Source organism: Pipistrellus hanaki (genome assembly GCF_964339955.1).
Source record: "Pipistrellus hanaki genome assembly, chromosome: 17".
NCBI classification, from domain to species: Eukaryota; Metazoa; Chordata; class Mammalia; order Chiroptera; family Vespertilionidae; genus Pipistrellus; species Pipistrellus hanaki.
The window spans coordinates 18,325,075-18,339,015 of record NC_140519.1 but is presented as its reverse complement, the minus strand read 5'-3'; the positions used below and the strand labels follow the sequence as shown (position 1 = coordinate 18,339,015).

The 13,941-nt window shown below is 37.8% G+C and overlaps 1 protein-coding gene across 8 annotated transcripts in view; it reads left to right on the top strand.

Moving 5' to 3' along the window:
- Positions 1 to 13,941, top strand: part of CSPP1 (centrosome and spindle pole associated protein 1) — an 80,812-nt gene that overhangs the window by 39,600 nt on the left and 27,271 nt on the right. For 7 of the 8 annotated variants that reach the window (XM_084864363.1, XM_084864361.1, XM_084864367.1 and 4 more), the window contains 5 exons: positions 445 to 653; positions 1,626 to 1,747; positions 2,094 to 2,172; positions 7,071 to 7,191; positions 9,103 to 9,250. In XM_084864363.1, coding sequence (XP_084720489.1) covers positions 445 to 653; positions 1,626 to 1,747; positions 2,094 to 2,172; positions 7,071 to 7,191; positions 9,103 to 9,250 — 679 coding nt within the window. The remainder of the gene's footprint in view (positions 1 to 444; positions 654 to 1,625; positions 1,748 to 2,093; positions 2,173 to 7,070; positions 7,192 to 9,102; positions 9,251 to 13,941) is intronic. The other variant, XM_084864368.1, reaches the window with a different exon arrangement.

Genomic DNA, 13,941 nt, shown 5'->3' with positions numbered 1-13,941 from the left:
TATTATCTCACCACCACTCATTCTCAGTGTACTTTTTGACTGCTCATAGAATAAAACTTTAGATTAATCTGACAAATCATTGCTGGGGAAGATAATCATTGGGGGAGGGGGAGGGAGAATACTGTTTTGGGATGAATAGAGCCTGATACATATATGGCTCAAAATGTTTGCTGACTGAAGAATACTTTGATGTCAGAGAAGCAGCATAATGTGGTATAATAGAGTTTGTATTTAGAATTAATATCTGGCTCTGGTCTTTGCCTGGTTATTTATTAGCAGTGAGACATTAGGTGTTTGTGTACTTTCAGGGGAATCTCAGTTACCCCATTTATAAAATAGGGATTAGATCTGCAAAGTCTTTTGGCTGTAAAATTGTGTTATTTTCTGAGTAATGTAAGTGTCGGCTGGCAGTATATAACAAACATTTATCTTTTCTTTATTTAGCCCGATAGACTAAAGCAGTTCAGTGTGTCACCAAGATGCCATGAAGAGACGATCCCACCTGAAAGACCCAGAGTAGCTTTCCAGACCCCTCTCCCTCCTTTATCTGCCCCTCATTCCCCCTCCTGCCCCCCAGCTCCCTGCATCCCACCGCAGAGTGAAGATCCGTACAGTGGACTCAGCAGCACCCTTGGTGAAATGGTGCCTCCCAGGTGCTTGTTGAAATGTTTTATGTTTGGGAACTGGGGAAGGTGTTGTTATGTTCGGAAGGATTTTCTGAGCAGGTACCATTAGCCATTGGAGATTTCTGTGTAATTAACAACTTTTGTCAAATAATTTCTCTTGAAATGTTTTCATTGTTGGACTTTTCTCTGTTCTGATAAAAACAAGGAAAATTCTTATAACATTCTTTTATTGTTGAAAGATGCTTTAGAATTTTTAGAATGCATAAGTGCATTTAGTATTTAGTTTTAAGTCATGTTTTTGAATATTTTAAGTATCTTTAAACATGTATACTTACATTTTCTTCAGTTTTGTAATTCCATTTGGCAAATATTGAATACTTCAGTTTGTAGAGAAAAGTGACTTCTAATGTGATATCTATCTATCTATCTGTCTGTCTGTCTGTCTATCTGTATTTTAACTTCTATTTCATCCTACTTTTTCTCTGTGATTACTTATGGGCTATGTAACTCATATACCTGAAATGAAAACTGTTGAGATTATAAACCTGTGGTTTAGGAATTATGGAAAAGATGTGCTTTCTGTTGATAAAAATTCTATTTTACACTTTACATACTGAAAATTCTCTTGTTCACATTGATGTTTTTCTGGGCTATACTTACTTCTCTTAGGAGGACTGGAACTGTTTTATTGCTATTATTAATGTATTATAGTCATGTGTTTAATCAAGTGTTTTTCTTTGTTAACAGTAATATTTTCTGGGCTGTACTTTCTTTTCAGTAGGACTTCTATTTAGTACTAACAAGTTGTAGGTCTGTGTTTACTGTATTTATCAGGTGTTTGTTTCTTCTGCTGCCTTCCTTTCTGAAAAGACTAGATGGGACTGGAATCTTCTAAAGCAGCAATCAGATTTTCAGTAACATTTTTGCAAAACAATGATATCTTGTTTTAAAAAATATTACAATGTAATATTAGAATTTTCCAATTTTCTTTTGGTATAGGATTGCACATCTGCCTCCGCCTCCACTACTACCGCCTTTGGTTACTAACTATAGAACTCCCTATGATGATGCATACTATTTTTATGGAGCCAGGAATAATATGGATCCTAGTCTTGCTTATTGTAAGTTATCTATAGACTAAACATTTTTTTCCCACTGGATCAGCTAGGAAAATTGATTTTTGTGTAAGCAAAAATATGTAAATGAGAAAAGCACAGCTTTACTTAATGCTAATAAAATATATATTTAATAATGCCCTATTTTTTAATAGTTATTTTCCTTTTATCTAGATTTCAATAGAAATTACTATATTGTATTTTCTTACATTGTGCTTTGATAATTCCTAACCCAGAAGGAAATATGGATTTTTTTTTTTTAGGTAACATCTTCAGGTATGTCACTTTTCTTTTAGAGATAAAGTTTTATTAAACAGGTACTCTGGAATAAATGTTCTTGTGTTTTTTTAAGATGGGTCGGGAATGATGGGAGTGCAGCCTGCAGTTCATGCTACGGCTCCTGTTGCGCACTGGCCAGCACAGCCCATTGTGTAAGTCATTGTCCAGACGATAATTTCTTTCAGGATTAATTTGTCTTCCGTAGAACCTGTACTATTCAACTCATTCTTTTTTCTCTCCAAACAGATAAAACTTACTTTAATTTCTAATAATTATATAATCAGTATGTTCAAAGTATTATTGCTTGTACATCAGTGTTTCATAGAAAGCACATTTTAAAAATTAAGAATTACTCCACTTCTCTCATTATAAGTCATGCATGCATATTATTGATAAATAAGTGCTGCAAACTCAGCTTTTTCCCCCTAACACTTCTATCTTCATGGAATACCTTTTCCATCCCTTTACTTTCAGAGGGTGTGTATCTTTCAATTTGAGGTGCGTCTTTTGTAGAAGCATATGTAAGGGTCTTGTTCTGTTATCCATTCAACCACCATGTCTTTCGATTGGAACATTTAAAGTAATTTTTTTGTTTGTTTGTTTTTCTTAAAGGGAAAATGTTTTTATTGCCCAAAAAGATGTCAGAGACATAACATTGTGAGTGAAGGGGGGGGAAATCAGTCCCGTTCATACAAAATTATAGAGTTTCTGTTTTTTTATTTTTATTTTAATAAATCTTTATTCAGATTATTACAATTGTTTCTCTCCCCCCTTCCACCCCCAGCTCCCCTCCACCTGGTCCCCACCCCACCCTTTGCCCTTCCCTCCTTCCCTCCACCCCCCACCCCCGTCCTCATCCATAGGTGTATGATTTTTGTCCAATCTCTTCCCATACCCCCCACACAGACACCCCTTTCCCCCTGAGAATTATCAATCCCCTTCCATTCTATGCCCCTGATTCTATTATATTCACCAGTTTATTCTCTTCCTCAGATTTTTAATTCACTTGACTTTTAGATTCACTTGTTGATAGATATGTATTTTTTGTTCATAATTTTTGTCTTTTTCTTCTTTTTTCTCTTTTTAAAGAACACCTTTTAGCATTTCATATAATACTGGTTTGGTGGTGATGTACTCCTTTAGCTTTTTCTGACCTGTGAAGCTTTTTATCTGCTCTTTAATTCTGAATGATAATTTTGCTGGGTAGAGTAATCTTGGTTGTAGGTTCTTGCTATTCATCACTTTGAATATTTCTTGCCACTCCCGTCTGGCCAGCATGGTTTTTGTTGAGAAATCAGCTGATAGTCATATGGGTGCTCCCTTGTAAGTAACTAACTGTTTTTCTTTTGCTGCTTGTAAGATTCTCTCTTTGTCTTTTGCTCTTGGCATTTTAATTATGATGTGTCTTGGTGTGGTCCTCTTTGGGTTCCTTTTGTTTGGGATTCTGTGCGCTTCTTGGACTTGTAAGTCTATTTCTTTTCACCAGGTGGGGGAAGTTTTCTGTCATTATTTCTTCAAATAGGTTTTCAGTGTCTTGTTCTCTCTCTTCTTCTGGCACCCCCATAATTCTGATGTTGGTACACTTGAAGTTGTCCCAGAGACTCCTTACACTATTTTCATATTTTTTGGATTCTTTTTTCTTTTAGCTTTTCCAGTTGAGTGTTTTTTGCTTCTTTGTATTTCACATCTTTGACTTGATTCTTGTGATCCTCTAGTTAGCTGTTAGATCTCTGTATATTATTCTTTATTTTAGTCAGTGTATGCTTAATTTCTAGTTGGTCCCTTTTCAAATCCTCAAGGGTCTTACTAAATTTATTGGCGGTTTTTAGAAAATTCTTGAAAAACCTTATAAACCGTGGTTTTGAACTCTATATCCAGTCATTTGCTTCCTCCATTTCTTTCATTTGTGACCTGTTTCTTTGTCTCCACATTTTGGCTACTTCCCTGAGTTGATAGAGTGGCTCTGTGTGCTCGGTGTCCAATAGGCCCCAGTGGCTCAGCCTCCCCAGTTACCTGAGGTGGACACTCTTGGTGCATCCCTTTGTGGGCTGTGTGCACAGTTTTGTTGTAGTTAAGTCTTGATTGTTGTTGGTATTACTGGGAGGAATTGACCTCCAGGCCACTTGGCTGTGAGGATCAGCTGTGTCTACGATGGGAGAACTTCTGTGCTGGAGATGTCCTTATAAGGCAAGACTTTCTTCTATCGGGCTTTGGTGCTTGCTGAGTCTGCCCCCTGAGTGTGTCCCTTATGAATTTGAGGACTTGTAATTTGGATGGCCCCAGTCTGACCCCTGGGTCCACTGGCTCTTGGATCTCTTAGGAGGTGTTAATTTAGCCTTTGCCTGAGGCCACCCAGCAGTAACTACAGAGAGATCTGCGGATTCCTTCTCTTTGTTTGGGTTTCGGAGGGGCCCAGATGAGGCCCAGCTCTGAAGCAGTGCAAGCTGCTTTGGGGCCTTGGGCCTTCTTTTGGAAGTTCTGGGTCTCTCTGAATCAGCTGCAGTTTGTTAGGTAATTTTAGATTTGAAAAGACCAGGCCATTCATATGCAAAAGCCTCTGCACACAGCTTGAGTGGGACAGGGTCTCAGGGCAGAGCAAACAGCAATGGCTTCCTGACAGCCCTGCCCCAAGAGGCCCCGGTCTGTGTCCCTCGGTAATCGCTGCAAGCATCTCTCAGAGAAAATCGAGTTCCGCCTGATGCCAGACAGTCCACTTTCTCCTTGTATGAATCTGGGTCCCCAGAGTCTTGCCCAGAACTGGAGTTCAGAGCAGTCGGGATCTTGTGTCTCCCTCCCGCTTGAAAAAGCCACGTATGTACTCAGTTGTTAGCCCTCTCAGCATGCGCGCCTCCATACCTTTGCCTTTATTACCTCTGCACCCCTTCTGAGTCTCAGTGTGCTTTTCTCTTTTTTTCTAGTTGTAGAATTTCCACTCAGCCAGCCTTCCTGTGGTTCTGGATGATGTCTGTTTTGTCTTTTAGTTGTAGTTTTGAAGTGCTTGTGCGAGGCAGCAAGTTCAGGTGCTTACCTATGCCACCATCTTAGTTTCTCCTCCATGTAATACTTTAAAAAATAAAAAACAACAACAAAAAACCCAGACACTAAAAAAAAAAAAAAAAAAAAAAAAAAAAAAAGCTTCCCTTTATAAAGAGTACAAGTTTGCCTAGCTGGCTTGGCTCAGTGGTTCAGCGTCAACCTCTGAACCCAGAGGTCACAATTTTATTTCTGGTCAAGGCACAGACCTGGGTTATAGCAGCTGATCAGTGATTCTCATCATTGATGTTTCTCTCTCTCTTTCTCTCTCTCTTCCTCTCTGAAATCAATAAATATATATTAAGAAAAATAGATGATGGACTTTTCAGGCAGAGTGTCTTGGTTTGAATCCTATCGATAGTTTTAATAAGCTTGAAGCCTAATTATTAACTTCTCTACCTATTGGTTAATTAGGATATTAATGGTATCTATTCACAGGGTTATTCTGAGGATTGAAGGAATTAAGTAAAAGTATCTGATATATACTAAATGCTAGTTGGTATTATATATCAATATCATTGTTACTTTAATATACCATATTAAAAAAATAATGAAGAAAGCTATATGATTATTTCAATAGCACAGAGATAGCATTATGCAATTTAGTGCCTTAAATGATTAAAAACTTAAAATAGATGAGAGGGAAACCTTAACCTGAGAAAGTCGAAACATGAGAAACTTACATCATATATTTTACTTGTTGGTGATATGCTTAAAATATTCCTTTTGAGATTGACAGCATGACTAATATTCTTATCACCACTTTCTTTTGGGGCCCAATATTTGCAGCAAGATCAAGAATAAAAAAAGGCAAAATAAAAATAAAAAAAGAGAGAAAGGAATGAAGATAGGTACAAAGATTAGAAAGGAGGAGAGAAAACTGATATCATTGGAAAAAGGATATGGAGTTAAAATATTAGAATTAAAAGTTGTAGCAGAATTGCTGAATACAAAATTAGTATATAAAAAGCAGTTGCAGGAAATGCTCAATTTTTCAATGTTTAACATATACATACCATGCAACACTAATTCCACTGCTAGGCACATATTTAAGAGAAATGAAAGTATACACACAAAAATTTGTATGTGAATATTCATAAAAGTATTATTCATGATAGCTAAAAATATAAACAATTCAGATATCCATTTACTAGTAAATGGGTAAGCAAAAGGTGTAGTATCCATATAGGGAAATACTATTTAGTAATACAAAGGAATGAACTACTGATGTGTGCTGCAGCATAACTCAAAAATATTATAATACAATATATTGTATGTTTCCACTTATAAGAAATGTCCAGAAAGAACAAACCTGTAGAGACAGAGAACAGGCCACTCTCAGTGATTGCCTGTGACAGGGTGGGTGCAGGGATTGGTTGCATATGGGTATGAGGGATAGTTTTTGGTTTTGGAAACATTCTAAAATTATTTGCCTTTTATAATTCAGGTTTTTAAAATGTATAGTTTTCTTGAAAGTGGCTGCATTCCTGTACTTTAACATGTGTTATATTTAAGGCAATAGCACTGTATTGCTTGAGATTTATATAACTGTGGTATTTCAAATTTTTCCTTTTTGATTCCTTTTAATGTTTTAAATTTTATTTGGGATAGTTAGACTTTTTACTGTAATTGTATTGTTTTATTCTTAAAGGTTTTATTCTTAAAGTGTCTAGAAAGTTATTTTATAGTGGATATATTGACTAAATTATTAATTATAAAATTTGAGGGACTTCCACTGTATTATTTTACATCCAGTGAAATGCATAAGCCATATATGTACACTGCTTGATAAATTATCAAGTGTTTTCACCCCTATGTAACTAGGTCCAATAAATCCGAAAGTTTCATGACTTGGTGAAAGCAGAGACTGGAGAATTGCTTAGGAAGGGGTCATTAATTTAAGGATTCCTCTTTGACCTATTTTAAATGTACTACCATGTTGTTTCAAAGTAGTGTTGCATTTTCTTCTTGCTTGGACATAAAAAGATTCAAATGATTAATTGTGTATTTAACGTAGGAACACGGTTGGACAGAATGAATTGAGATTTACAAGTGATGGAACAATTCATTCAGGATTGAACAAGCCAAAGCCTCCACAGCAGACACTCCAGTCTTACCAAGAAGCTCTGCAGCAGCAGGTATCCATCTATTGATTCATTCATTTATTTAATGTTGAACATTGTATGTGTTAGCACAATGGCCCCTTGTAACTGAGAGAGTGGCAGAGGAGAAAAAAGGATGACAATTATTTATGACTCACCATGATGAGTTTTGATGTAGAGAGCCAGGAGTGCTGTTGGAAGCATAGGATGAGGAACGTTAATTGCCTGGGCAGTTAGGAAGGCCTCACATGGTTGTTGATACTTGAACTGCATTTATACATTGAATAGATTTGAAATTCCTGGAATATTCAAGGGAATGGAATTGATTTGGGAGAAAGGGCTGGAGTGTTAGATTGTATTCGATTGTGAAGGACTAGTTAGTTGTAAGGGATTTTCAATTTTTTTTTCTGTTAAGGATGGTAAAAGGGAAGATGTTTTAAGCCACAGAGTAAAAGTCGTTGAAAAGAGCAGAATTGACTTTTAGAAAGATACCTGGTTGTGATGTGGACGATTGTGAAAAAGGTGTGGCAGAGGAACCTTTTAGTGACTTATTGAGGTAGTTCATCCAGGAGGAAATGAAGTCCTAAACCCTATGGGAGAGATTGGGAGGACATCCAAGAGACAGTTCTAGGGTTTCAGTGGTAGGACTTAGGTACCGGGAGTGAGAAGAACCGAGGGTGTGAAGGTGATTCTGAGAGTTGGAATCTAGGAGAATATTGAGACAATGAAATAAGATAGGGAAAAAAGAGGTAGACATTTTTAGGGAGGAGGATAAAGGGTTCTGTTGTAGTTTATAATGTTTGAACAGAGTGTACTGGAGAGAACCAAATGTATGGATCAGGGGTCCTCAAACTTTTTAAAGTGGGGGCCAGATCACGGTCCCTCAGAGAGCTGGAGGGCCGGACTATATGAACTACTAATTCCTACTGTAACACCTTGGCTGCGCTCACTGCCCAGAAAACTTGGCGGGCAGGATCAGACACCCCTGGGGGCTGCATGTGGCCCGCGGGCCGTAGTTTGAAGACCCCTGGTATGGATTTTGTGGGGGGATATCTCTGAGAGGATGCTGGGACTCTTGGTAGGTAGATGTCAACCTAAAGTACCTTTCTGTAAAGTTCCACTTGGGCTTCTTCTAAAGCTCCTTTTGTTCAGTCTAAAAAAATAGATTTTTAAAGTTTCAGAATTACCAACATTTTTTGTATGTTTGGATTCTACAAAATAAAAAACTGAATTTATCTTCTGTTTTCAAATGAGCATATTAAAAACACCATTGACAAAACTAGATTTTTAAACTCTGGAATTTTATTTTATGTATGTAATGACTTCATTGTCCTTGCTGGAGTGGTTGCTTAAATTTTCCATGCATGTGGTTATAATTTTAAAAGTAAGTTTTCAAAAAGTAGATACTGTTGATTGCCTGTCCATATCCCTCTAGAGAACAAGACTGTACTTATGCTTGATGATGTTAAGACTGTATTCCCCAAAAAGCTTTGAACTTTCGACCTTTTTGAGTTCTGGAATGGAGTTTGCCCAGGGCAGAGTGGATTTGGTGAGGTGTAGGGAGTAGCTGTGGCTGGCCAGGTCCCATGAAAGGGTGGATGACAAAGAAAGGAGGGAGGCCCTACTGGACACCAGGGAACTGGTGAGGTCAGGGAGGGAACGGCTCAGGTGGACTTTGGGGGTGGGGTGGAGGGGTTGGCTGAGCCCACATGGCATCAGTGGTTGGAAAGGACTCTAGTGACTTGATGTGAGTCAGCATCACCATGGATTCCAGCCATCAAAGTGTTTTTAAATTGGTTATTATCTATACTTGTGATTTTAAATTTTATAGTGAAGCATACTGAAACAATCTCCATTTTTTTCTTTAGTAAGGAAGATGAGTTATAACTAACTTTTTGTATCAGAGTACTTGTAAGCACTTACTGTGGCATTTCTTATGTTGTCAAGATTCAGGAAAGAGAACAGAGAAGGAAGAAAGAACGTAAAGAAAAGGAAGAATATGAAGCGAAGCTGGAGGCTGAGATGAGATGTTACAACCCCTGGGGGAAAGGTGGAGGTGGTGCTCCTCTCAGGGACCCCGAGGGAAACCTGATAAGTATGTTGTTCCCATTGATTTGTTGTTTTCAAAAGAAACATTTATTTATTTTTAGTTTTTAAAGCTTCAGTATTAAAAACAGTTACCTTAAAAACGATTAAAATTAAAAACCATCTAAGAAAAAACACTTTCAGTATTTGACAGACAAAAAGATAATACTAATCAATAAGATATAAAGACCAATAGAAAATGGGTGAATATATATATTGAGATAATTAGTAAGAGAACAAATATCTCAGCCTCATGAGCAAAGCAAGCAGTACCAATTATATCAATTAAAATTATCTGAAAGAAAATTATCTGAGATTTCATTTAATGCCATTTTATTTTTTAAGGCACTCATTTTTATGGAATTGTAAATTCATATATTGAAAAGTTTTTATTGGTTTTGGTTTTATGGTATTAGAAACAATTATTTTTAACTTTTGAAAAGATTGGGGAGCAGAAAGTAGTGGGATCATAGCCTGTAAGGCAAAGTCTCTATTTATTCAGTTTATTGCAAAAAAGGTATTTTGGTAAATATCTCCATAACAACACCTTAGAAAGCCTTGCTTCTTCAGAGTACTATTCATTTATTTTTTATTATAAATTGCCTATCTCTTATGATGATAACTGAGTTGCAGAGAAAAGCTCATGTTAGTTGGCTAATATTTACCTAAACTAGTTACAATTTAAAAAAACTTCCTAGTAAAAGTAATAAAACACTTATTACAGGGTTTAAAAAAACACACAAAAAAACAAAAACTAGTAAGATATCTTTAAAATAAGTGATATGGAATAGTTTGCAAGGGATGCTGTTTTTAAATCATGTAAAAAGGAATGAAAAATTTAAGTACTATTTATATATTATTTACCTGTAGATAACTTCTACTTTAGCCGCAGTCTAAGAAATTGTTCAGGGAGTACAATTGTTTTCCACTGTGAATATGTGAATTTTCTTTTGTTATTTTGTTTGTTGCAGAATTATTCTTATAATGCTTGCAATTTTATGTTAAACTAGAGGCCTGGTGCATGAAATTCCTGCATGGGAGGGTGGGGAGAGGGTGTCTTTCAGCCTGGTCTGCACCTCTCCAATCTGGGACATCCCTCTCACAATCCCGGATGCTGGCTCCTAACCACTTGTTTGCCTGCCTGCCTGCCTGCCTTTCTGCCTGATTGCTCCTAACAGCTTCTGCCTGCCAACCTGATCAGCCCCTAACTGCTTCCCTGCTGGCCTGATTGACACCTAACTGCTCTCCCCTGCTGGCCTGATTGCCCCCAACTGCCCTCCCCTGTTGCGACCCTCCTCCTCCGCCAGGATTTGCCTCCACATGAGGCAGCAGAGATGCTGGGACTGGCTTCCTCCATGCCACGTGGAGCTATGGACCCCCAGGCCTCACCACGTGCGTGGCCGCTGGGCCCCACCTCCACTGTGTGTGCAGCCATCTTGTGGTGGCCATCTTGTGATGATGTCGCCTGCGAGGACCACCTAGGCTTTTGATATGATTTACATTTGAAGTAAAGGCCCCTTTTCAGTGACATCTTTGCTGTTGGCAAATTACACTCCTGACAGATGTGCCTTTCTTATTTTTTAAGCTGATTTAAAAACTTTTATTATCTCACAGAAGGATAGACAAGGAGTGACGATTGATTGATTAATCATTTTTTTCCAGTTAAAATAAATGTAGATTTTTTTTATTGTTTAAGATATTACAAATAGTAGTACATAAGTCTTTTATTTTTCCTTTCCCACTGACCTATACCCCACTGACCTATACCCCCTCCCCGTCACTTGCCCTCCTCTCCCGCCCCCCGGGTCTTGAGTCTGCTGGTTGTGCTTATATGCATGCATGCAAGTCCTTAGTTGATCTCTTACAATATAGATTTGTTTTGATTGTTAAATCTGATGGTTTTATTTCTTTAAGAAATAATTTTGTACTCTGCTGAATCTAATTTTATTTTTATATAAATACATTGATTATTCTGAGAGGATCATGTGTAATTACAATGTGTATTATTATTCATTGTGACTTCTCATTTATGTAGATTGGTCTTATGCTGTTCTAGTGAACTGGATGACAGTGAGATTTGATTTCCCATTTAAATTACACCATTTTTGTGACTTTTTTAGGAACTTCAATTTTCCTATCATCTTTCTATTTTTATTTCCCTCCATATCCAGACAGAGCTCAGGATTTGATAGTGATTTCAGGAGCACCTAGCTAATTCTCACTTTACCAGTCCTTGGCAACTGGTAATTTTCTGGTAATGAGCTTTTCTCTGTGCTTTCACCCAGTTCCTCCTCCTTACATTTTCAGTTATTCTACTCCTTTCTTCCTTCCATTAGTAAACACACTGAGGTTACTTGTATCCTTAAACACAAAACTCTTGACCTTGTTATACTTCCCTTATATAAAGCACTTCCCAAGAGTAGTCTGTGCTTGTTGCTGCCAGTCTTGCCTCTTCCTCATTCACGTTCCATATTATGAATTCTAGCTCCCACCACTCGACCGATGCTACATTTCAGAATTAACTGATCCTTATTTGCATTTGATGTTTTAACCAGTATTGGTCCTCCTCCTCTTTGAACTGTGCTGACAGTTCCTTCCTTCCTTCCCTTTCTTCTTTCCCTTCCTTCCCTCCCTCCCTGTGCACCCTCCCAGATGCTGTCCTCTCTTCAGTTGGCATGTTCATTTGGATGCATTTTTGAACGGGTTAAATGCTTCGAGGTCTGTGAACATGATCTTTGTTCTAGGACTGTCTTCTGATCCCGTGTTTTCCTTGAGTTAGATATGTTCTTCATCCGTTCTCTCCTACCTCATCTCGTCTACTCCTTGAATGATCCTCGTATAGCTCTTCCTTTGCCCCTGACCACTTATAAAACTCTCTTCTCCACTTTCGACCTGTCTTCTGAATCTTTGCACCTGAGGCTCGGTGGATTACGTACATCTAGCATGCAAAACCAAACTTCACTTTGTGAATCCAGCTCATCGTTGCCTTTTCCTGTGCGTGCATCATAATTATTATCATTCAAACTGAAAAATGCTGAGTGGTTTTTTTTTGTTTGTTTGTTTCTTCATATCCAGTCTGTTAATATGACTAATCTATAGGTTTGCCTCTTCAGTGTTCTTTGAATTCTCTTTGTTTTCATTCATGTTACCACCATAAATTGAGTTTTATGATGTCTTGTTTGGGCTTTTGCCATTTCTTCACAACTACTTCATTCTACTTTGTTTTTCACTCCAAGCTATATGCATCAAAAGTATTATTATATACTCAAATCATATTCTGTACTCAAAAATCAGTGAGGATTCTGGAATCTCACTGGCTGAGTTTATATTCTTGCTGTGCTATTTACTGGCTTTGTAATCTTTGGGAAAATTAATTTAATTTTCTCATCTGTAATATTGGGGTGAAAGTAATAGTACCAGGTCATATAAGTTATATAGGATATAGAAATAGTGATTATTAAATGTTAGCTACCATGATTATTAGTACTACTTTTATAACTACCAAAACTGCCTCTACTCCCATGTGCTTCTGCAGAACAGAATTGAGGGTCATCAGTTTGTATTTCAGAATGGGCATCCAGCCTGTATTTTCCCATTTGTCATCACTCTTTTACATGTGTTTTGTGCTCTAGTCTAGCTGGCTTACCTTACTGCTGTCAGAACACTTTATGTTTACCCCCGTGGAACTGTTTCTCACGCTGTTCGTTCGTTCTTAGACTTTCCCACCCACTTCACTTTGGAACTCTCAGTGCGTCCTGTCCTGAATGTTGCAACAGGATCTGAACTTTACGGTTCAGAACCCTCCTTTGGTAACACTCACATGTTATTTGCCATATTCTGTATGGTATTCTAATTGAAACACAACCTTGAACATAAATAGTTTTTATATCCGGTTTCAGTTTGCTTTCATTGCTGCAGTACTGTTCAGATTGTGTGTGGAGAACTACTTTTTGTTTGTTAAAGCTTTTGAGTTTCTTCAGTCACTCAGATCTGTTTGCTGGTTGTTTGAACCAGTCCTACATGTTCAGATTTTTGGGGTATAACAAATCACCCCACATGTAGCATTTTACAGTAACAAACATTTATTATCTTGTAGTTCTGTGGATCAGTATTTGTGAGTGGGTTAGCTGGCTGGTTCTGTCTCAGGGTCCCTCATGAGTTGCAGCCCAAGATGTCAGAGGCTGGCCTGTTCTGGAAAGTCTGTTTCCAGTCTGGCCCCTCACATGGCTCCGGAGGCCGCAGTTTCTGGTCGCAGGGCCTCTCCCCACGGCTCCTTCGGAGTCCTGGTGATGTAACGGCCGGCTTTCTTCAGAGTGAGTGAGGCAGAGATCAGACAGTGTGGAACCCATTATGTCTTTTTATGCAGGAGCTTCGGAAGTCATACACCTTTGTTCTGAGATACCCTATTTATAAGAGTGCGTTACGAACAACGGCCCACACTCGAGGAGAGGGGAAGGGAGAATTGTCAAAGGGTTTGTGGATATGTTTTAAAACTGCACAGATTATATTTTTCCATTGGGAACGCTGATGATCTTGGGTAAAATTCACTATGACTTGTTTGAATTGTTGCTATGTTTTCTGTATTAAAGAGAATCCAGGTTCTGAAGTAACAAGAGATAAATATGGTTTTTCAAAGATCTATATATTCTTAAGTTCTCTACTAATTGAGTTTGTTTTATAACATTATTTTCTAAAAGTCTT